The 24153-nt window shown below is 42.0% G+C and overlaps 1 protein-coding gene across 5 annotated transcripts in view; it reads left to right on the forward strand.

Moving 5' to 3' along the window:
* Window positions 1-19531, forward strand: part of PHF20 (PHD finger protein 20) — a 97307-nt gene extending 77776 nt beyond the window's left edge. For all 5 annotated transcript variants that reach the window (XM_089673281.1, XM_089673284.1, XM_089673285.1 and 2 more), the window contains 8 exons: window positions 592-678; window positions 1369-1515; window positions 3719-3894; window positions 3974-4073; window positions 4352-4547; window positions 8528-8921; window positions 9615-9795; window positions 12762-19531. In XM_089673281.1, the coding sequence (XP_089529407.1) occupies window positions 592-678; window positions 1369-1515; window positions 3719-3894; window positions 3974-4073; window positions 4352-4547; window positions 8528-8921; window positions 9615-9795; window positions 12762-12901 (1421 nt within the window). In that variant the 3' untranslated portion in view covers window positions 12902-19531. The remainder of the gene's footprint in view (window positions 1-591; window positions 679-1368; window positions 1516-3718; window positions 3895-3973; window positions 4074-4351; window positions 4548-8527; window positions 8922-9614; window positions 9796-12761) is intronic.
* Window positions 19532-24153: the final 4622 nt, after the last annotated feature.

The following is a 24153-nucleotide window of genomic DNA, read 5'->3' on the forward strand; positions in this document are numbered from 1 at the left end:
GTTATAGCTAGTAAAAGGCATTAATACAAGATGCTGTCAGTTACCCAGCAGATACCTATTCATATAGATGGTTTGTGTGCATAGCCAAAGCTTTTCTTTGATCTTGTTCTGAAGGCTTCCTCAGCTGATGTAAATAGGAAGTGGAACTGGGGTTTCCTGGAAAAGCAAAGCAAGCTACTTGCAGTTTGCCAAATTTGATATAATTAAATGCACTGAAACCTCTTCTTGCTGCATGCCTGGTTTTGTGGCTTTTTTCCCACGGCATTTTATTTTCTTTATTTTTTAATTTTGGCTTTTGCCATATCTAGGATCATTGGATGAATCTCCGCCAGAAACACTATAGGAGTTGTATGCTTTCTCAGTGTCCTTTTTTTTTTTTTTTTGTTTTGTTTTTTCCATGATGCTTCAAAACTATACAGTACAGTTGGGCAAATTTGCCTCACTGTTGTGTATAATGATTGGTGTAGGTATGATTGTGACATGCCATCTGTGTCATTCGCACATGGTCTGGAGAGTTGCATTTCTTTTTAAATCAATATTTTGCTTTTAAATTGGATCCGAGTTTTTCTTTAAACTGTTAATCTTTTATAGTCAAAGAAAAAGTAAGGGAGAAGTTCAAAGATTTCTTGAGTCAGAAGTCCAAGAAAAAGAAGAAGAAGAAAAAGAAAGTGAAGTCAGGTAATACTTAAAGAAAACAGATTCTTCCTGCCCAGGCATTACAGTACAGCTCTGTGCTATTTACAGGGTCCAGCTTTTGTTCCATGGCTCTGAAGTCATGTCCTGTTACAGAGGAAATGCATTTGATTTTTAAACACAGAACCCCAATTTCCTGCACAGCATTAGACATTAACAGAATTGTTGTAAATGTTAGAATATTCATTACCCGTGTCTTAAAGCAGAACTCCAGGGGGAAAACCGTTATATGTCCTGACTTACATATTATACGACCTCTCTGATGAAATTCTGCTTTAGTCATGTCTAGTCCAGCCTACTCATTTTTGCTGCAAGACCAATTTTCATGCACATATTATTGAATTGAAAAAGTTGCTAAAGACCCTTGGAATGATAAATGAGGACCTGTAGAACAAAAGTTGGTGGTCACAATCTTGCCAAAATGTTTAATAAATGCCAGACTCTGTAGAAGTAATACAGGTGGCGTTACATTCCAGAGCTTGCCATTCTACAGTTCAGGGCGTTGTGTTTCCTAGAACTTTACTAGCTCCAGAAGATTTCACGCTGCATGCTAACGTGGTATGAAAAGCAATGGCAGATTTTTTTTTGAACAGCATTTGCTCAAAATAACTTTTAAATGCTTCTAAATTAGTAAGTTTTAAAAAAAAAATAACTAACTTTTTTTTTTTCTTACAGAGTTGTCTGGAAGCGAAGAGAACTTAGATGATTCTAAGGAGCTCTCGCCAAAAAAAATACAACCCTCGAGGCTCAACAGTGATTGCAAGGTCCCGTGTTCTGGCAAAAGCAACGATCAAGGGCGCCGACGAGATACAAGACTAAGTGGTACTTTTTGTTGTGGTTGTTGGTTCTTTCATCCTTGTTTTATGCTATTAATCAGTAGTAGTAATCTTATCTTGTTAGACAACTTCAGTTATTGTTCTTTCTTCAGTCCTTCCAATTTTTATAATGTTCCCTTATAATCCTGTTAGCAGTTTGTAAGCATAGCAGTACCACTCACTGTAGGCAATTAAAAAGTATTGCCACCCTCAATATGCTGCACCACAGATTTGCATCTTTTACAATTGATAGGTGGGTAGCTTGGACCCAGCGTATTAAGGCTTATGGAAGGATTGTTCCCTCGATTTTAAAGAACATCTAATTGTCAAATCTGCTAGTTTCTGGTCTGTGGGATCTCACAGACCAGCAGCTAATTAACTGCTTCCTGACCGCCCTATAGCAGAAATACTGCTACAGGGCGGCACGGGCGCGCAGTCACGTGTGTGTATATATGTGTGTAATAAATATGTGTGTGTGTGATTTTTGCATTTCCGAGTAGGAGGCATGCGCCCCACCCTTGCCATTTGCGGCTGTCAGGCACCGGGTCCTGGCTGGTGATTACTCACCGGTGCCTGAGGATCTCCCGACGGGGAGGAGAACGGTTTTGTTTACTAACAGTTCTCCTCCCTTTCAGCTCAGGCACACTGCTTTTGGATGGCTTTTTTTTTTTTTTTTTTTTTTTTTTTTTTAATATATATGTGCTGATCACTGTATTGGTGTCACTGGTGTCACATAAATCGCTGATCGCCGCCATTACTAGCAAAAATTAAACAATTTTTACCAAAATTCCAGTATCTATACCGCCATTTGTAAACTATAAAACTTTCATGCAAATCATTTAATTTACACGTATTTGGATTTTTTTTTGCAAAGACCTGTCGCAGAATACATTTTGGCCTAAATTTTTTTAGATTTTTTTTTTTTTTTTTAGTGCATAAAATAAACTCAGACAATCAAATACCACCAAAAGAGAGCTCAATTTGTGGGGGAAAAAAAGATGCAAATTTCATTTGGGTGCAGCGTTGCACGACTGCGCAATTGTCAGTTAAAAATGCAGCGCTGTAACACAAAAAATGGCCTGGTCAGGAGGCGGGGGGGGGGGGGGGGGGTAAATCCTCAGGAGGGCAAGTGGTTAAACAGGCACAGCTTTGGGACATTTTAGCTGACCTAGTGCTGTAAAAACCGGCACAGATTCAACGGTGCTAACAGCTTCATTAACCAAATGTGAATTAGTGTGCTAGTGCTTGCAACTTGTCTGAAAATCTAGTATGAACCAGGTTAGATGTGTTCTCCGTTTTTTTTTAAATGTTTTTTTTTTTCAATTGAATATACAGAAAATACATGAACAAGCAACAATCACAATCTAAATAGTCAAATATAGTGGAGAATGTGCAAAAATCCATAAAGCGCAACCATTAAAATGTCCAGTGATTTTCATCAGAAGTTGGATATTCATGCCATAAATAGTCTGAATAAATGAAGTACAAATCTATGTGAAAAAGTCCCCAGAAATAACCAGCTTCTGGAAATGGTGCACGTAATTGAGGTGCCACCCAAGAGAGAGAGAGAGTGCCTCAGAACTGCTCCACCAAAGGGGTTAATGGGCTTCTTACCAGAATGGCGGATCCCACAAAGAAAATTGAGCACCTTGGTGCCCGACAGCAGAAAAACACTTTGGCCATGGAAAAGGCACCTTACAAGTCCAAGGTGGATGTGCTGCTCAGTATAAAAGATTATAACAGAACAAACACCGCCCAGGTCTCCCACTGGTGAGCGTGATGACATCACGTGTGCAGCCCTGCCTAATGTAACAAGCATCTTCAAGGGAAAAGACTCTTGGTATAGAGAAACTTGTTGGGCGGGGCTGCACACGTGACAAAATATTGCTCCCCGGTGGAATAGCCAAAATAGGGCTCCCTGATGGGATACCCGGGCGATGTTTGTTTTTTTTTTTTCACATTATACTGCTGTTTTACTACAACCCTATAAACGTTGTTGATCAAATTAAGTGATTTTAGAAGATAGGATAGTTAAAGGAATTAAATGTGTAACCAAGGTTGGTTACACACTGTTTTGCATTTTTGTATGTAGATTGTTACTGTAGTCCAGCAATCTCCATGTTTTTTCATGGAGCGCAGGATTAAGAGTTCGTTTTCGCTATAAACCAGAATTTGTCTAAGGTTTTAATTTCTGGTTTTGTTTTGAGCAGATGAGGAGACACTCAGCGACTCTTGCACAGAAAGCTTACTTTGGAGCGATGAGGACTACAACGAAGAGATCGATGTCACTCATGCTGATGACGATATTGATGATGAGGAGGATGGCGACTGTGAGATTGTGCGCTGCATGTGTGAGGTGCAGGAGGAAAATGATTTCATGATTCAGGTATAAATATAGCAGAGATGGATGTGGGAAGAGAACCAGAGATACTGGTATGTTGACATGGCTGTCCTTTGGTTTTCAGTGTGAACAATGCTTGTGCTGGCAGCATGGTGTCTGCATGGGCTTACTAGAAGACAGCGTTCCTGAGAAATACACCTGCTACGTTTGCCAGGATCCTCCAGGTATGTCCGTATTTGACCACAGCTGTTTTTTGCTCAAGTTCTGATAATGACAGAGTACCCTTTTTTTCCGCAAAAACACTTCTGTGATTCTTTATACACTAGTACCGTAACTCAAGGCTGCCAATCCATTGTAGTCTAAAAAAAATGTGAAACGTGTCTCCACAGATATGACATGATCTCAGTTAAAAAAAAAAAAAAAAAAAAAAAAAACCACAAAGATTTTTTTTTTTGTTTTTTTTAATTTGTACTTGAACTGATGACTGGCTGCTTCCTTACAGGTCAGCGTGTGAGTCTGAAATACTGGTATGATAAGGATTGGTTAAATGAGGGCCATATGCCTGGTTTGTCCTTTCTAGAAGAAAATTATTCTCATCAGAATGCAAAGAAAATCGTAGCCACCCACCAGCTCTTGGGAGATGTGCAGCGAGTAATTGAGGTTTTGCACGGTTTGCAACTGAAAATGAGTATATTACAGTGAGTATCTTCTCATGATCTGACCCAGTCTGTCATAAGTCATTTATCGTGATGTACTGCACTGGGCATTTGTAAAGATGTGATGGTTACTTCTTGCAGGCAGCATGTTCTGTGTCCCTCTCTTCGTGGTCTATGGTCAAGATTGTGGGATATACATTTTATAATGGCAAGAAATAGACAATGCAGGAATATTGCAACAAGACCATATAAGAGTATTGCTGTGAAGCCTCAAAAAGGAAAAAAAATGATGGTTACAGGGGTGTGGAAATTTCTTAATAAAACTACTTGTAAGGGATTAAATTGGGGTCCTAGTCTACTTTTCCCTTACAACAATCTACTTGTCCTGATAATTTTTTTTTTAACCAAAACCGTATTAAGGCTGACCATCCCTTCACTCAGCAATCATGGCTCTGACCATACCTATAAAAGTGTCCAGCGGAGCGTGGGGATGGTCAGAGGTGTCCAGCGGAGCGTGGGGATGGTCAGAGGTGTCCAGCGGAGCGTGGGGATGGTCAGAGGTGTCCAGCGGAGCGTGGGGATGGTCAGAGGTGTCCAGCGGAGCGTGGGGATGGTCAGAGGTGTCCAGCGGAGCGTGGGGATGGTCAGAGGTGTCCAGCGGAGCGTGGGGATGGTCAGAGGTGTCCAGCGGAGCGTGGGGATGGTCAGAGGTGTCCAGCGGAGCGTGGGGATGGTCAGAGGTGTCCAGCGGAGCGTGGGGATGGTCAGAGGTGTCCAGCGGAGCGTGGGGATGGTCAGAGGTGTCCAGCGGAGCGTGGGGATGGTCAGAGGTGTCCAGCGGAGCGTGGGGATGGTCAGAGGTGTCCAGCGGAGCGTGGGGATGGTCCGAGGTGTCCAGCGGAGTGTGGGGATGGTCCGAGGTGTCCAGCGGAGCGTGGGGATGGTCAGAGGTGTCCAGCCGAGCGTGGGGATGGTCAGAGGTGTCCAGCCGAGCGTGGGGATGGTCAGAGGTGTCCAGCCGAGCGTGGGGATGGTCAGAGGTGTCCAGCAGTGTATCTGTTCCTGATACTAGTAAACATTCTACATGGCACTCCAGGTGAGATTAGATGCCACACTCCATACTTGCATCTCAGGTGCTGGCTCAACTCCTCTCCATTGAAGCAATCAGTTATACCATGCGCAGGAACACTGCGCACACACAGAGATGCAAAAATATATTCTTGATTTTAATAGCCAGCAGGAACAATTCGGCTGACCTGTTTCACATTGGGCGCCATGCTTTCTCAAAGAAAATCTGAAAAAGGTAGTTCCCCTAACTGTGATGCTCATACTTGTTTAATCCATGCCTTGGAATAAGTATTAAATCTGAACTCCTGATTAACAATCTTACTTTCGTGATCTGCGTGCTTGTTCCAGGTCAGTGAAACCAGTGGCAACAAAGCAAGGCGTTACTTGTAATGTTGGACAATTGCAACTGCTATCTGTGCAGAGTCACTGGTCTTGTATCTGCCCTTCTATAGGTATTTGCAGGCAACCTTTGATAGGCTGTGCGGCTGGGTCTCTCCCAGAGCTCTGCTTTCTTTACAGGTTTTGTGCACTACAGTAATGTCACTGCTATTTTTACAAGGTAATATCTGGGTTTGCAAAGGCATTTGATGCACAAACTACGGACTTCTAGTGTGTGTGCATACATACATACATACATACATAAGTACACCCCATCAGATTTGTCAGAAAACCTTTACTCTTTATTTCAGAATCAACATTTTCTATAGGACACTGTACTACAAAACACTTCCACAAATGTGGTCCGTTGATTGCAAACAAGATTTGTTAATTTGTATTTTTCCTAACAAATTCATTCAAGATCATATTGCAGAAATGAATACACCAAAATGAACGTCTTAGGAGCAAAGCAAAATTTTAGCCAACAAAATCGTAATTCACTAACAAGAATTCAACTACATGTGAGTCTAATTATTCATTAAACAGGTGTCCAGCAGACAGTTGACTATAAATGGATATTACTTAACAAAGAAAACCTCTATCCATTTTATGCCGCCAGCAATGGCACCACATAGAAGTGAAATGTCACAAGGCCTGAGAAAGAGAAAATAATTTGTTTACACAAAATAGGTGAAGGCTACAAGTAGATCAGCAAAGCTTTACGTATCAGTCAGAATACTGTAGCAAAAGTGATACAAAGATGGAACTTCAGCCATCTCACAGAGACGTCCAGGCCATCCACGGAAGTTAACACCTCAACAAGAGTGTCTTCTGATGAGAAAGTTTGAAGAAAATCGCCATGCAAGTTCACTACAGTTAGCTAAAGAAGTAAAAAGCTGAACTGCCGTGATTGTGTCCCGTGACACAATAGGGTGTACACTGCAGAGGAATGTCATGCATGGGTGTTGTCCACGAAGAAAGCCTCTCTTAAAGCCCATGCACAAAAAAAGCCCACCTAGAATTTGCCAGGGCCCATGCTGAAAAAGGAGACGACTACTAGGACTCTACTCTGGATTGATGAGACCAAGATAAATGGTTTCGGAACTGATGGCTTCAAAACTGTATGGCAATGCAAAGGTGAGGAGTACGAAGAAAAATGTATGGTGCCTACAGTGAAACATGGTGGTGGCAGTGTCCTGTGGGGCTGCATGAGTGCTGCTGGTGTCGGGAGCTACATGTCATTGATGGTATCATGAATTCACAGATGTACTGCTTTCTATTGAAAAAGAAGATGCTACCATCACTCCGTGCTCTTGGTCGTCGTGCACTTTTCCAACACGACAATGATCAAAAACACGCATCTAAGGCAACTGTCGCATTTCTGAAGAACAGGGTGAAAATGATTCAGTGGCCAAGTATGTCTCCTGATCTGAACCCAATCAAACACCTATGGGGACTTCTGAAGAGACCAGTTGAGCATCTCCGTCTCTCTCAATTGTTCTATCGGGTTGAGGTCAGGACAGTCAAGTTCCTCCGTCCCAAACTCACTCATCCGTGTCTTTATGGACCTTGTTTTGTGCACTGGTGGGCAGCCTTTTTGGAAGGGGCCATCCCCAACCTGTACCCACAAACTTGGGAGCATGAAATTGCCTAAAATGTCTTGGTATGCTGACTCCTTAAGAGTTCCCTTCACTGGAACTAGGGGGCCAAGTCCAACCCCTGAAAAACAACCCCACACCATAATCTCCCCTCCAACAAACTACACTTGGCACAATGCAGTAAGGCAAGTACCATTCTCCTGGCAACCGCCAAACCCAGACACGTCTTATTGGATTGCCAGACAGATGCTTGATTGGTCACTCCAGAGAACACGTCTCCTCTGCTCTAGAGTCCAGTGGCGGCGTGCTTAACAGCACTACTTCTGACGCTTTGCATTGCACTTGGTGATGTAAAGCTTGGATGCCGCTGCTCGGCCATGGAAACCCATTCCATGAAGCTTTCTACAGACTGTTGTTGTGCTAATCTGAAGTCCACACAAAGTTTGGAGGTCTTTAGCTATTGACTCTGCAGACAGTTGGTGACTTCTGCGCACTGTGCGCTTCAGCATGCGATGACCCCGCTCTGTCATGTGACGTGGCCTACCACTTGGTGGCTGAGTTGCTGTTATTCCCAGTTGCTTCCACTTTGGTATAATACCACTAACAGTTGACCGTGGAATATTTAGTAGCCAGGAAATTTCACGGATGGACTTATTGCACAGGTGACAACCTATCACGGTACCACGCTTGAATTCCCTGAGCTCCTGAGAGCGACCCATTCTTTCACAAATATTTGTAGAAGCAGTCTGCATGCCTAGGTGCTTGATTTTATACACCTGTGGCCATGGAGGTAATTGGAACATGGGAATCCAGTGATTTTGGAGGGGTGCCCCATTACTTTTAGGGGGTGTGTATTTATAATTATACAGTATTAGGACTGCATTACTACCATTAGGGGAGTGATTTATATTGTATAAAATTCACAGCTGCTTAATTGCTAAGAAATTGCAATTTAATACATGTTTCTGAATTAAACAGGAGCAAGGAGCACCCGGATCTAAAGTTTTGGGGCCAACCCTGGAAGCAGCACGTGGTGAGCGATAAATGTTACATCAGACGTAATGTGGAGGAGAACTCGTGTAAAGAAGATTCCATGAATTACAGGACTTACAATGGTGCCGCAGATAAACCTTCCCCCATTCCTTCTGTGGAGGAGTCTTATATCACCAGCGAGCACTGTTATCAAAAACCTCGGACCTATTATCCTGCAGTAGAACAGAGACTAGTTGTAGAAACAAGAAGCTCTTCACTGGACGGAGGGGTGGACCGGATACGGCAGAGCAGGGAAGACTCCATAGCAGAAAGACTCGGGTGGGAATTAGACAGAGAACTGTTGAAATCAGAGAGTGAATCCAAACATAATTACTGTAAGGTGAGACCATATTGTAACTGGCATAGCATGCTGTGACTTGTACCTCCTAAGGTCAATAATCATTTTTTAACAATGATCTCAAAAGATACAGGTTTTCCTATGCACACTCTTAATTGCTGCATTGCTTCCAGTATGGATCAGAGATATTCTGATTGGTCAGCGCTGGCACAGAGAATTGCTGTGATCTCTCCTGGAAGCCTTGAAGCAAGAAAGGGGGAGAAGAATCGCTACACCAGCTGCATGGGGTAGGGAGGGTATAAGGGTTTTTTTGGTTTGTGATTTTTTTTTTTTTTTTTTTTTTTTCTTTTTTTAAGGTGAACTTACACTTCAGTAATTGTGGTGCAAGCTGTGCATGGTAGCCAATCAGCTTCTGAGTGCTGCCATGCACAGCTGCACCAGATTCTAACTTCAGGTGGTTTGACAATAAAACCTGGCAGCAGCTTGGTTTCCATGCAGAGCTGCACCAGATTTAGCATTCTGGTTTTAGTAAATACCCCCCATAGAGGCTAAGAAAAAGAAAACCTATTTTTGCTCTTTCAGTAAATTTGGAAATGCAGCAATCTAGACTTTTTATTCATTAAAATATATATAATTTTTTTTTTTCAAATGTAAATTTATTTTGCATCAACGCTATATTGCCATAGTCAAATGCCTTCTAGTTTGAAGAGATTCCTAATTGTTTTTGCTTCTTAGGTCAGGGAATGCTTATCAAAAAGGAATCCACCCCAAGAATCACCTCACACACAGCCCATGGACAATGGAGATGCTACAGTCAGTTCACAGCTGCAGTGGCAGCTCAATCTCCTGTCTCATCTAGAATCGCTGCAGGATGAAGTCACACACAGAATGGATCTAATAGAGAAAGAACTTGATGGTAAGAAGACAGGATCCAGTCACAAGCTCAAATGTTATACATTAAAACTTAATTGCCTAGATAAACACAAATTACTATATCTGACCACTTCAGTCCACACATGTTCACCCCTTTCCTGCCCAGGCCATTTTCAGCTCTCAGTGCTGTCACACTTTGAATGAAAATTGGATGGTCATGCAACACTGTACCGAAATTAGTTTTTTTTTTTTCACACAAACAGCTTTCTTTTTTTGTAGCATTTAACCAGTTCCTGCCCGGCCTATAGTAAAATGATGGTCAGGCGGGACTATTGTCAATCCGGGTGGGCGTCGTATGCTGTCCTCCTGGATCGCCGCCTCACGCGGGGCCACGCTGTGGTGAGAGCTGTCACCGGCTGTGTCAAGACACAGCTGATGACTGATCCGTGACCAATCACATCAGGTCATATGACAATTGTAAACAACGGATGGCTTCCTTTCATGCCATACATTGTATACAATTGTGCTGCTAACTGTGATTGGTCACAGTGATCACATGGTACAGACTGGGCCAATCAAGTCATGTGAGTAGCTGTGGCTAATCACAACGAAACAAACTGAATCCATTTCAGTCAGTAAAATTATTGTTTATAGCAATGAAATTCATTGCTATACGTAATAATGTGTAATAATAAAAATATAAAAAACTGTTCACTACCCGAGAGTAGTACAATGTTAATGTGTAGTTTAGGAGATATCCATACTGTCCTGGTATTTCTGGGCCTCAAGAAATGAGATTGTCAGTCATACATTTTCAGATATATCCTATAGTTTGTGGACTCTATAATACAGATTAATATACGCTGATTTGGTTTATTTTCACCAAATGTAGCCGAATACATTTTGGCCTAAATTTTATGACTAACCATTATTTCTTTGCAGAATTTTATAACAGAAAAAAATTTGTTTTCAAAATGTTCGTGTTTTTTTTTGTTTTTCATTTATTTAGCAAATAATAAGAAAACAGTGGTGATCAAATACCACCAAAAGAAAGCTCTGTTTGTGTGAACAAAATGATAAAAATCGAGTTTGGCTACAGTGTTGCACGACTGCGCAGTTTTCATTCAAAGTGTGACAGCACTGACAGCTGGAAATTAGCCGGGGCGGTAAAAGTGACCGATATTGAAGTGGTTAATCGCTACTGTTTTTTGTTCTTTTGTTTATTTAGCAAAAAAGAAAAACATTTTGATAGAAAAACTAATTATTCTCTTTCTGTTTGTAACATTTTTCAAATAAATATTTATTCTGCATAGATTTAAGCCAAATTGTATATTACTTCATTTCTCTGGTAAAAATTACTCAAATCCATGTATATTATTTAGTCTGTAGGAACGTTAGTGTGCACAAACTATGGTGTGTGTATATATCTCTGAAAATCGATCAATCCTGATGTACTGACATCTTATTTCTTGAGGCCTGAACAAACGCCAGGACAGTACAAATGACCCCTTTTTGGAAAGTAGACAGTCCAAGATATTTAGTAAGAGGCATGGGGAGTTTTTTGACGTAACTTTTTCATAATTTTTCAGAAAATGAAAAAACATGTAAATATTAGTGTTTTTTTCTGTTTATATTTTTAATTACTGTCAGCAGTGCAGTACAGTGTGGTCATATAACCGGCGTGATTAAGATCAGGGACACTGGTGACAGTATGTAAAGAAAAAAAAGTTGGTTTAGTTAACGAAAATATTCCCCACCCCATTACACCACCAGCCTTAAGCGTTGATACTAGGCAGGACGGATCCATGCTTTTTATGTTTTTTGAGTTACTGTTTCCTTTCTATCATCTCGAACCAGTCTGCCCATTCTCTGACATCAACAAGCTATTTTTGTCCACACAACTGCCATTCCCTGGCACTGCTCACTATTTTCTCTTTTACGGACCATTCTCTGTAAACCCTAGAGATGGTTGTGCATTAAAATCCCAGTAGATCAACATTTTTAAATACTCAGACCAGCCCGTCTGGCACCAACAACCATGTCACGTTCAAAATCACTTAAATCCCCCTTCTTCCCGATTTTGATGCTCAGTTTGAACTTCAAGTCGTCTTCACCAAATCTAGATGCCTAAATGCATTGAGTTACTGCCATGTGAATGGCTGATTAGCAATTTGTCTTACCAAGCAATTGAACAGGTGTACCTAATGAAGTGGCTAGTGAGAGGTGTGTTGTTTTTTTTTTTGTTTTTTTAACATACTGTGACCGGACAATTAGTGTTACCATAGTAACGCTACTACTCTGGGGAGGTGATCAGGAATGGAGTCCATCTCTGTGATTGCCCGCAGCTAAACACATGGTACAGATGGGCTGTGATTTGACCTGGTCTGTACCATGTGATTGCTGTGGCCAATCACAGAGATCAACACAATAGTACACAATGAATGGCAACCATTCATTGTGTACAGTTGTCATGTGGTCTGCTGTGATTGGTCACAGCTTTGACATGGTGCCGACAGCAACCCTGTGCACTGATCTGCCATCCACTGTATTGGGTAGACACAGTGGGTGACAGATCACACCATGCTGTGGCTTGATCCTGGCAGCATGTCATATGACATCCACCTAGGATAGCAGCGCTCCCACTTGGTCGTCATTTGTCTGTAGGCTGGGCGAGAGACTGTTAAACCAGCTTTCATTAAAATCAGTTGCCCGTTTCCTGGTTGTGTTTCTTCTTTGTCACTCACAGGGGCTTCCAATTAGACTACAATTGGTCCATAAAACACAAATAAGCAGACTTGGTCCCCTGCTGTCATTAACGGGCAAACCAACCTGGGAAATGCCATGTAAATTTCACTGGAGGTTGCAGGATCAGCAGATTCAAGGCGTAAAAAGGAGAAAACCATTTATTTATAAAAATATGTAACATCTGTTTATAAAAAAAAATATTAAATGGTTCTGACAGTGAAAGTGTTAACTCTTGTCTGACCAGTGTGCTTTATTTCTTTACAGTCCTGGAAAGCTTCTTGGACTACACCGGGGAACTGGAGCCCCCAGAACCGCTCGCTCGGCTTCCTCAGTTGAAACACCGAATCAAACAGCTTCTTATGGACCTTGGGAAAGTAGAGCAAATTGCTCTTTGTTCAACATGAAGAGATTGGAGCTGGAAACTGCTCCAAAAATAAAAAGGAAACGAGACCTCCGGCACTGCAGAGCCTTGAGTAGCATGTGGACTGCATGTGCTGTGGACACACTGCTGCAGGGATGGAGGCTTTAAATTGTGCTCAACATGAAATAAGCAAGATATTATTACTGACTGATAACAGGCTAGAATCGTACTCGAATGTAGTAATGAGGCTTGTGTCATTTTTTGTGTTTTTTCAATTTTTTTTTTTTTTTTTTACACTTTTGTTGTAATTCTTTTGATTGTCTGGAACAGTTAGTCATTCTTTTGTTGGCTCTCTTCTTCCCCCTCCCCCCCCCCCTTTTTTCCCCCCTTTATTTCAGTATAGTGCAGAAATGTGCTATTGCGCTATTTTCTACATCCACAAGATGGGCAATTAAGTCCTATAAGAGCACCTGTCATTTTAGCAGTGAACATAATGCTATAAAGGAGTGGTACAGAAGGTGGATTCTGTCCTTGGGTCTTTGTGTAGTAAAGATGTTGACCTTAGGTCTGCTTGGGTCCTGTTGATATACAGACCTATTCTGGTTCCATCGTAGCTGTTCAGCCCAACTATTCATTGAGGTACACAGCAGAACTGGAGGGATGGATGCTGGTAAAAAGGCATTGATCCCTGTGGGCTGTACGCTTCTGAGCAGCTCAGTTTTAGCTTGCTGTTGGGATACCTTGAGGGCCAGTTCACACCATAGAAATGCAGTTGAGATGCGTTCCTGCATGTGGCCATGTTCCGGTGCGTTTTTGATGCTTTCTGGTTCTTTCTCCTCCCCCTCTTTTTGTTCAATTTTTAAATAGGGACATGTGCATTCCAGTATGTGTTTGGTGCGTTTTACCGCTTTCCAGTACAGCTCTGTGCAGGAAAAATGCAGCCTGTTCTACTTTTTTTTTTTTTTTGCAACCAGGACACACTGGGCCTGCAAGCACTTCTGTGAACTATGACATTGACAACCATATAACCTACTTTCTGTGCGTTTTGGATGCAGAAAAACCTCGCTGAAATGCATGTAGTGTGAACTGGCCCTGAAGGAGATATTGAGCAACAGAAAGGAAGTTTGAGAACGTGGTTGTAGAAATCTAGAGGTTTTGTTGCAATGCAAAGCAATATGTGTATGGTATGAGTGTCCAACCTGCCGCCCTCCACCTGTTGCAGAACTACAAGGCTGACAGTTGCAAGCATTACTCGCAAAGGCATGATGGGACTTGTAGTTCTGCAACAGCTGGAGGGACGCAGGTTGGACATCGATGGTTTATAATAGCAGGCCCCAGCTACTGCTTATAATTTCCTTTCACTCCCCTGTCGTACTGTTCACCTGCTAGAAATGAGGAGAAGAAAAAACTTGCAAGTTTGGTCGTGAGGCTTTCAAAGGGCCAAGGCCTTTTTCCCATATCAAGCACCAGTGTGGTCACATGAAAGGAAGAGCAGTGAGTATTTTTTCTTTGCTCCTGAGGATTGAACAGAGTAGCGCAGGCATGAAGGCAAGTGTAATCAGCTGGTTGGGCAGTTATGGGCTGTTCTTGTCTTTTTCAGCTGAGCTGTTCTTGTCCATAAGAACTGACAGAAACTGTGCTATTACCTCCCGCAGAGTGTGTCATCCCTAGAACTGGTGTTCAGGCTGTAGGTTTCCGAAGCCTCATATACACCCAGTCCACCAGGAAAGCCAGCACAACGGTGTGGGTCAGCAAAATTACTCTTTTATTTTTGGTATGCAGGGAGATACAGTGAAACTACGCATTTCAGCCATTATAATGGCTGAAATGTCTTGATTTTTCACTGACTGTATCTCCCTGAATATCATAAATGAGTCCTTGTCTGATCCACATCGATGTGCCGACTTTCCTGGTGGACAGTAGTTTTGTCCCTGTCCTGAGATCTTGGGAATATTCCACTAGGGAGACGGTGCAACATTTTGTGTCCTGCACTCAATAGTCAATATTTAAAGGAGTATATGGAGAATCTAGGCTCATGCTGGACAACCCAAAAGCTAAACGTATGCTGGGGGGGATGATGGATTACCCCCCACTGACTTTTCTTGACCTGAAGGAAAGATCTGGAGGTGGTTGAACCATGCCATCTCCGTAGGACTTTAAAGGAATTCCTCATTATACTCCCACAAAACCTTTAGAGCCAGGAAAGAAGGTGGCAATTACTGTCCACTTTTTATGGCATGTTGTCTGCTACAAAATGTCAGATGCACTTTATCTAAATCATCCTTTAAATATTGGCACGAAAAGGAGTGCTTTAGCAGCCACAAAATCCAAGGAAATATTTTAAACCTGTCGTTTCTCATGTCCAGCCTATCTGTTCTGCAAGTGCATAGCTCCGTATTTAATCACAAAGACGCTGTAGCCCCCGGCTCCTACGTTTCGCAGTAGGACAATGGTATTTTTGTTGTATTTTTGTTTCTGCAGTGTTTATCGTTAAATTTATTCTGCTTGTTGTACTTGCAGTTACCGGTACATGAGCACGGTTATTCTCTTTCTAGGGCATGATATAATGTAAGCATAGTAAATGGGTCTAAATTATGCTTTTTTTTGTATACTTAGAATGGCCAAGCTGTGCCTGCAGAGCAGGGGGAGGGAGGGGGACAACAACATATTATGGCAGTTGAATGATTTGTACTGGCTTCTTATGGAAGTGAGCGGTGTGTTCTACAGAATTCAATTATTGTGTATACATAAAGTTCTTTTTCAAGTTTTTATTTGTCTGGCATTGTCCCCTATGAACACACAGGTTGTGGCCTTCGAGTCCCTCTGTATATCTCCATGGGGTACCTCGTTCTGCCGTCACCTGCAGTGCTTAGTGGGCTAAAGTCTTTTAAAGCTAAAATCCAGGCTAAACAAACCTGGCTTCTTTTACTTCTACCAGATCCGTGTAGTAGTCCAAGCATGTAGGAACTCTGTTTCTATGTTTAAGACCAGTCACTGCTGCCTTCTTTTCATGTGCAGGGTGACTGGTCTTGTATCCACCGCCATGTGGACGGTGGGTCAGCTGGGTTCCTCCCTCTGCTCAGGCTATGTGTATCCTAAGGATGATATCACTGCTACTTTACCAAAGTAATATCTGGGCATGCAATGGCATTTAATGTACACAGCCATTTTTATTTGTGCAGCTGTAGTCCAGCCAGGGGTGGACTGACCATTTGGAAACTCGGGCAGTGCCCGAGGGCCTGGGGTCAGTAGGGGGCCCCATGAGATGCCCCTGGTACCTTTTTTTTCATAGGTTTTTTTGAGTTTGGGCAAGGACACAGGGGCCCCATGATCCCCTATTGCCCGGGAGCCCCATGAGTTGTCAGTCCGCCCCTGAGTCCAGCTATGGTTGTGCCACAATTCCAGATCTCCCCCTGAAATCTGGAGAGGTCTGCTCTTCATCCAGGTTCTGGGAAGCTGTGTGTTTATAGGGGACTCCTTTTTATTCATGGGTGGAGGGGCCACAAACTGATTTTCCTCAATGTCCCCAGTAATTGCAAAACAGGCTGTCCTGTTACTAGAGAGCACCTGATTGATTTTCTGTTTTAATGTCAAATCAAGGCCTGGTTCCTTTTTGGATCCTAAGATTCAGTAGAATTGTACTAAAACAAAGGATTCACGAGTCCTATCTGTCCTAGGCTCCTAAACTGAACTTTTAGGGGGGAAGAGCCAGAGTTTCAGTAGAGACCATAAGCCTTTAAAATATTTATTCTTATTCCAGTATTGGTCAGCATATGGAAGCTTGCTGCTCCCTCATATCACAATGCACAAATTCTCTCTTAAATATAACCCCCCCCCCCTTCCATTTTCTTCTACATGGAAGTTGGGAAGCTTCTGGGGCCATCACAGGCAGCACTTCAGTGACCTTATATTGGAAGAAAAGCGATCTGACAGCATCAGATGTCAAAATATAAGAAATGTGGTTTATGCCTTCCTTGTTTTTTCGAAATTTCTTTCTTTTGCCATGTATTTATTTTAACCCAACCATGTGGCCAACATAAGTTCAGATCATGAAACTTTTTTTTTTTTTTCCCTACCCTCTCCGTTTTACTTTGTTGTAGGTGCTAGAATTTGTCTAATGGGGAATACAAACTGTAGCTGCTGACTTAAAAAAAAAAAAAAAAAGCCACTCACCTGTCTTAGTCCAGCCGTGTGCTCACAGCAGGCAGGTTCACTGACTGTCCTCTGTCCCCAGTGCTGGCATCTCTAGTGTGGGCACCTGGCTGTGACCGCTTGCAGCTTCACAGTCGGGTGCCCACTACGTATGCGTGAGCAGTGCTGCGCATTGTGAATGGTCCTCTGGGACCTGTCACGTGTCCCAGAATAATACAGGGGGGAGGTGAACTTCCGCTTCAGATCACCTAGGCAGTTGGAGCAGAAGTGGGAGCAGGTACCTGCTTGCTAAAGGTGCCAATCCTTAACAAGGAGAGAGGGACAAGTCCTTAAAGTGGAACAAACATCTCCTTTTGGGTGGAGCTCTACTCTAAATACATTTGTGGGATCTGTTTACCTGATGAAGGATTTCTCCCTATAAGTGAGCTCTGCTGTACAGGTCCTGCAAAAAGCTGATAACAAGTCTACTTGCACTAGTTACCTTTAAACATACTTTAAATAGTTCTAAATATATTTTAAATTAATGCATTCCCTGCATGAAGGTAAAATGATGCCCCGCTACCTATGTTATCCCCCCCCAAAACACTGATCTGGCTCCTCTCACTGCTCCAGCCCTGTCCCAGCTACAGCACCACTCCTTTACCTAATCTCACAGGAGATAGAGCAGCAGTCAGACTAACGCACCAAAAACTTTTTTTCTTCTTTGATGTCTGAACATTGAATAACAGCAATCCTGTAATGAAGATAATTGGTCGTGGCTATATGGAAGTGGATGACCTTGTATATGTCATTTCAGCTCTATCAATCTTTTTTGGATTCAAGATATCTGTACAGATTGACTTGTGAAAACTGGAAGTTGAGCTGTTGCCATGCAGATCTTTTTATAAGCACAAAAGGCTAAAGTGATTGGCAGCATGTAATAACCACAAACTGTCATAAATCTGTTTTTGTGTGTGGCTTTTACAGCAGAAGGAAAAGAGGCCCATAAATTGTAGGGGTAAAAAATGTGGGGTTTATAAAATCAAATTTAAAGTGTTACTAAACCCACAGCAGTAAAATCAGTCTGTATATGCAGTAAAGCATGCTTGTTATACTCACTGTGGAACCTAAGGGGTTAATCCTCTGCATTGTGTAAAAAGGATGTTTGATCCTGACTTCTGATCCTCCCCTTCTTCCAGTGTCCCCCGCTTTTCTCCTGATAAGACATATCGTGTGAAGACATTCTGCACATGCTCAGTTTGGGTATTGCTAGAGAGATTTTTTTTTTCTTGGCAGGTTGCATGTGATTAGCACAGGGCCAATTGGCACTTTCCAGACAGAGGTCAGGGATTCTGCATCCTCCTAGATAACTCCATCTACAAGCTTTAATCAGTGCTGCTATATACTACTGATGAGAAATGTATTTAGCAGTTTATATTTATTAAAAGAATTGTATTTCCATGTAGTGTGTACTGTGGGGGACCAGATATAGTGATTGCAGGGTCCTGGGTTTAGTAACACTTTAACTGGCTAACTAGAAAAGGCACCATACCTATCTTACGGGCGCCAACTTGTCACTTTAGTTATTTAGGGCCAATGCCAGGTGTGTATGCTCATCCTTGCTGCCTCCCTGCTTTAGCATTCCCATGTGTCTAAGCTTGGGTGTTGGAACCTAGACTGGGGAATGACAGCATGGCACCTCCTGCATGACCATGTTTGTTCCTAGTGACTGGCTGCTTAGGCCTGAGCATGGTCACATAAGGAGGTCACATGTTCTCCAATGCAAAGGAGCCCTGCTTTTATTAGAAAGGACTCTGCCAATGTAAATAGGCAAGGGGTGGTGGGCTGTATGCAGCAAACACTGTCACTTTGCCCTAAATGCCCTCTTTAAACCTGTGTTCATCAGTGGAGAAGATTCACTTTTTATTTTAGAGTATCCCTGCTGACCCCCCCCCCCCCCCCCCTCCCCCAACAAACATTGGGAACAGCAGCTCAACTAATGTTAAATGGGGAAGACCCTATTTGTCTGCAATTCTGAAGGTTGAGGTTCTTCCCCTCCTTGTCGAAAGTAAAGCCCCTTCTTTAACACAAGTTAATTTTCTATGTTGTGTATAGACAATGGATCTAATCTTCTTCTGTTAATATGTGTAAATATATATATAAATATATATAAACTTTTTGTTTTTGGTTTCCACATCAAATTTAGGCTAGGAAATAAAAAAAATTGGGTTCATCAGAAATCCTTATGGTTTTTTTTTTTTTTGTTTTGTTTTTTGTTTTTTTTTTTAAATGAATTGTGTAAATCTAACAGACTAAAATCTTTTCAGTGAAGATGGGTATTTTATTTTTCTCTTGTTTTACAAGTGAGAGGATGTAGTCATCATGCTTTCAATGCAGTGAATTATTACATATTGGTGGTACAAAGCAGAGCCGCTATTTACAGATGTTTTCACCAACTGCATACAAGGTTAGATTTTGCAGGAGGAGTTTTTCTTTCCTTTTAAAATTTTGTCCTTCCTAAAATAAAATATATTTAACTGTATGTTGTGTTTTTGTCTTAATGTAATATTGGGTCATTCAGGCTTTTTATTTCATCCTAAATTGGTTTAATAATACACATTTAAAGTGGACTTTTGCCTACTTTCAATTATATAAATCCTTCACACCCCCCCCCCCCCCCATCCCTTTTTTAACCCCTTGGCGCTGGCGCCTCCCGGCCCTTTAAAGGTTTTAGAATCTGGGAGGCGGGGCAGGGTTTAGGGTCATGTGACGTCACATGATCGGGAAAGGTCCTAATCGAAAGAGGAGTTCGGGACCTTTCTGTCAGTACTGGACGTGTGCTGGGAGCACGCAGGGCAAGCGCTCTCAGCACGTTCTTTTAATAGAATGCAAATGTGCAGCTGCTCGGAGTTTAGGCCCAAATGCCGGGAGGCTGCACATTTGCATTTGGCCGGCGCCAAGAGGTTAATTTTACATGGTAACCCTTTTTTTTTTTTTTTTTTTTTTTTTTTAATTTGCTGCCCTGTATGGGAGCATGAGCTGTAGCCTGGTAAAGACTTCCTGGGTTTTTGTCTGGTGTGGTGAAAGCATAGGGATGCCCTTGGAAGGAGAAGGTTAGTTTGAGCAGGAAGTTCCAGCGGTATTTAATGCGTTGGCTTTGTAGCTTCTGGACGAAGGGCTTCAGTTCTCTGCGTCTCTGAAGTGTTTGCGACGCAAGATCGGAAAATATTTGGTATTTGTGGGATTTAAAGGTCAAGTCCCTCTTTGACCAAGCTGCTTGCATGACAGCCTCTTTAGTTTTGTAGATGGTAGATTTGAATATGGTGTCACGGGGAGGACCCTCAGGTCTTTTTGGGCCCAAAGCTCTGTGGATTCTGTCGAATTCTAATCTTTTGATTGTGGTTCCTGAGATGAGCTTCTGTAGTAGTTCTCCAAATCTTCAAGTTTCTGCAAGATGGAGAGGTCTAGTTTGATAGTGTCAATATCTTGCTCATGGTTCTCAATCACCAGAATTGCATCGTCCATTTAGTGTTAGAGATTGTCAATTCAGAAACCTATGTCCCTGATTTCGCATGTAATCTTGGTGGTGAGTTGTTCTGTGGCTGTGCTCAATTCCCTTTGAAGGAGGCATTTAAATTTTTCGAGTAGAGCCAAGTTGCGGAATGTCGTTTCAGTAGGTTCTTCGTTTTGTGCGGCTGAAAGACAGTCGTTGGATGAGTTGTCTAATTGGGATCCAAGCTCTTGGGAAAGAAATGGGTATTCAGAAGGAGGTTAAGGTGAAGCCATTTTAGTTTGAGATCTTTAATAATATTGGTTGAAGCTTTAGTGGAGCTTGCCGTTAATTTGGTCAACTTGGTTGGGGTGGCTAGGGATTTTTTTTCCCCATGGTCTCTGTGGCAGGGTCTCTCCACGATGGGCAGCGTATTGTGGGAAGTGTGTCTTCACGAAATCTCCTCCGTGGGACCCCTATGAACTCCTTATGGCCTACCATGCCCCTGAGGTCTGGGGAGCCTGGGATTGGAGTAGGGGCTCTCACTGGAAAGAGCGTGGTCCTCCTGTGGCAGATTGACCGCCACTGGCGAGCGGCAGTGAGAGTAGAACTCCAGGGAAGCAGGATTGCGGGACTGTGCAGAGCAGCTGGACACAGATACTATATGCTGCAGGCTGAGGAAGCGTGCACCAGCCATGAGAAGATTCTGAAGGATCCTCTGCATACTGGTATATACACTTTCCAGCTGACTTTGCAATAAAGAATAGAGATATTTGGTTCACACATATTGCAATACATTAGACAAACAAATGAAACCAGCGCTCAAATCTTCATGCAGACCAGGGAATTGAAAATGCCAAACGAAGAGGTGCTGCCCCTCAAAGACCGGGAAATCTGAATACTGGTGAACAAAAACAGACAAGGGCGCACTCTCATCGTGCATTACCGTGGAGACCCACGTATTTATTAAATGAAATAGAAATATACTCACAAACCGAGAATAAAAAAACAGAGTGGTCCGCAACAACAGAGGATGCAATGCTGTGCCCTTGGTGTGGATTTGCTGACACGTTTCGGGAGGCTAATTCTGAGGAAGGGAGTTAGTCTCCCGAAACGCGTCAGTAATCCACACCAAGGGCACAGCATTGCATCCGCTGTTGTTGCAGACCACTCTCTGTTTTTTACTCTCGTTGGTTTGTGAGTATATTTCTATTTCATTTAATAAATACGTTGGTCTCCACAGTAATACACAATGCAATTGCAATACATGTTGAACCTGGTAGCTCTCCCCCACTTTGTCTTTTCCCCTATATTTGCATTGTGTCCACTGTAGCATTTGCGTAGGCAGAGCAGAGTAGGACTGGCCATAGAGGGATTATGTTGACACAATTGGCCAGCTTAACCACTTGAGCCCCAGAGGATTTACCCTCCTTAATGACCAGGCCTTTTTTTGCTGTTTGGCGCTGCACTAATTCAAATGATAATTGCGCGGTCATGCAATGCTGTACCCAAACAAAATGTACGTCCTTTTTTTCACACAAATAGAGCTTTCTTTTGGTGGTATTTGATCACCTGTGCGCTTTTTATTTTCGGCGCTATAAACAAAAAAAACACAAATTTTGAAAAAAAACAATTTGTTCTACTTTCAGCTATAAAAAATATATCGTAAACTCAAAGTTAGTCATAAATTTAAGCCAAAATGTATTCTGCTACATGTTTTTGGTAAAAAAAATCCCAATAAGTGTATATTGATTGCTTTGTGTGAATGTTATAGCGTCTACAAACTATGGTATAGATACCGTAATTTGAAATTTACACAGCTTTTACTTTCTGACCGCCCATCACATCTCTTGAGGTGCTAAAATACCAGGATAGAACAAACACCCCCAAATGACCCCTTTTTGGAAAGCAGACACCCTAAGCTATCTGCTGAGAGACATATTGTGTCCATGGAAGATTTATTTTTTTCCCACAAGTTTCTGGAAAATGACAAACTTTTTTTTTGTTTTTTTTTTACACAAAATTGTCAATTAAATGATTTATTTCTTGCACAAGCCATGGGTATATGTGGAATTATACCCCAAAATACATTCTGCTACTTTTACCGAGTATGAGGATACCACACGTGTGACACTTTTTGGGAGCCTAGCCACATACAGGAGCCTGAAATCCAATGAGCACTTTGAAAGCCTGAAGGTGCGTAACTTCTTCATTTCACTTCCCCACTACCTATCACAGTTTTGGAGGCCCTGTAATGCCAGGATAGCACCAAATGACCCCTTTTTGGAAAGTAGACACTCCAAGGAATTTAAAAAGAGGCATGGTAAGTATTTTGCAGATCTAATTTTTTCTCACAAGGTTTTGAAATATAAAAAAGAAAAGAAAAAATATATTTTTATTTTCTTTCTTCATTTTCCAAAAACTTGTGGTAAAAAAATAAATTCTTCTATTGATTCAACATGCCTCTCAGCAAATAGTTTGGGGTGTCTACTTTCCAAAAAGGGGTCATTTTGAGGGGTGGGGGCATTTTATGCCCAGCATTAGAGGTTTATGCCACACATCACTCACTCTTCTAACCACCTGAAGACCAAGCCTTTTCTGACACTTTTTGTTCACATTAAAAAAATCTGTATTTTTGCTAGGAAATTAAAGTGAACCCCCAAACATTATATATTTTTTTTAGAGCAGACACCCTAGTAAATAAAATGGCGGGTGGTGCAATTTTTTATCTCACATATTACTTACACAGCGATTTTTCAAACGCAATTTTTTTGAAAAATATACACTTTTTTTAATTTTAATGCACAAAAACACAATATATTGGCCAATTATTTGGTATGATATAAAAGATGATGCTATGCTGAGTAAATAGATACTAAACATGATATGCTTTAAAATTACGCATGCCCTGTGCAATGGCGACAAACTGCATTCATTTTTAATATCCATAGGCAACGCTTTAAAAGCCTTTACAAGCTACCATTTTAGATTTACAGAGGAGGTATAGTGCTATAATTACTGCCCTTGATCTGACGTTCGTGGCAATACCTCACATGCATGGTGCAATCGCTGTTTCCATACTGGGAAAGGGTCAACGCTCACGACCGCAGGTGTGCGCGTGTGCGGATGGGCGAGGGTCCTTTTTTTTTTTTTTTCTTTTTTTCTGATTTATTTAATTATTTTTACACTGTCCCTTTAATTTATTTTTTTTTTTTAATGCTATCTCAGGGAGGGGGGGGGCCATTTTCTCCCGCTGCTTGTAAAGGCAATTCTGCAGCTAATTAACCACTAGGAATGCTTTTACATGAAAGCCCATTGCCGGCTGAAAAAAATGATACCAGGATGATGCCTGCAGCTGCAGGCATCACCCTGGTATAACCATTCAAAGTCCAGTGATGTACCAGTACGTCACTGGTCCTTGTTGGGTGTATATGCTATGTTCTTTTTTTCTTTATGCAGCCTGTGGGCTGAATGAAAAAAAAGAGAAGAAATCTCTGCCAGAAAAAGTGTGTGGTATGCCCACCATTAGAAACCTCCCTCAATCCACCCACTTCTAATGGTGGGCACATATGAAATGTGCCAACAAATATAAAATATATATGCCGAAGCATGGGGGCCATCCACCCACTGGCCACCCCAGGCCCCCATGCTTTGGCATATATTCTCTTTTTTTT

The sequence above is a fragment of the Staurois parvus genome, unplaced genomic scaffold (genome assembly GCF_062004578.1).
Source record: "Staurois parvus isolate SC_StPar_1 unplaced genomic scaffold, SC_StPar_1.0 ptg000137l, whole genome shotgun sequence".
Classification (NCBI taxonomy): Eukaryota; Metazoa; Chordata; class Amphibia; order Anura; family Ranidae; genus Staurois; species Staurois parvus.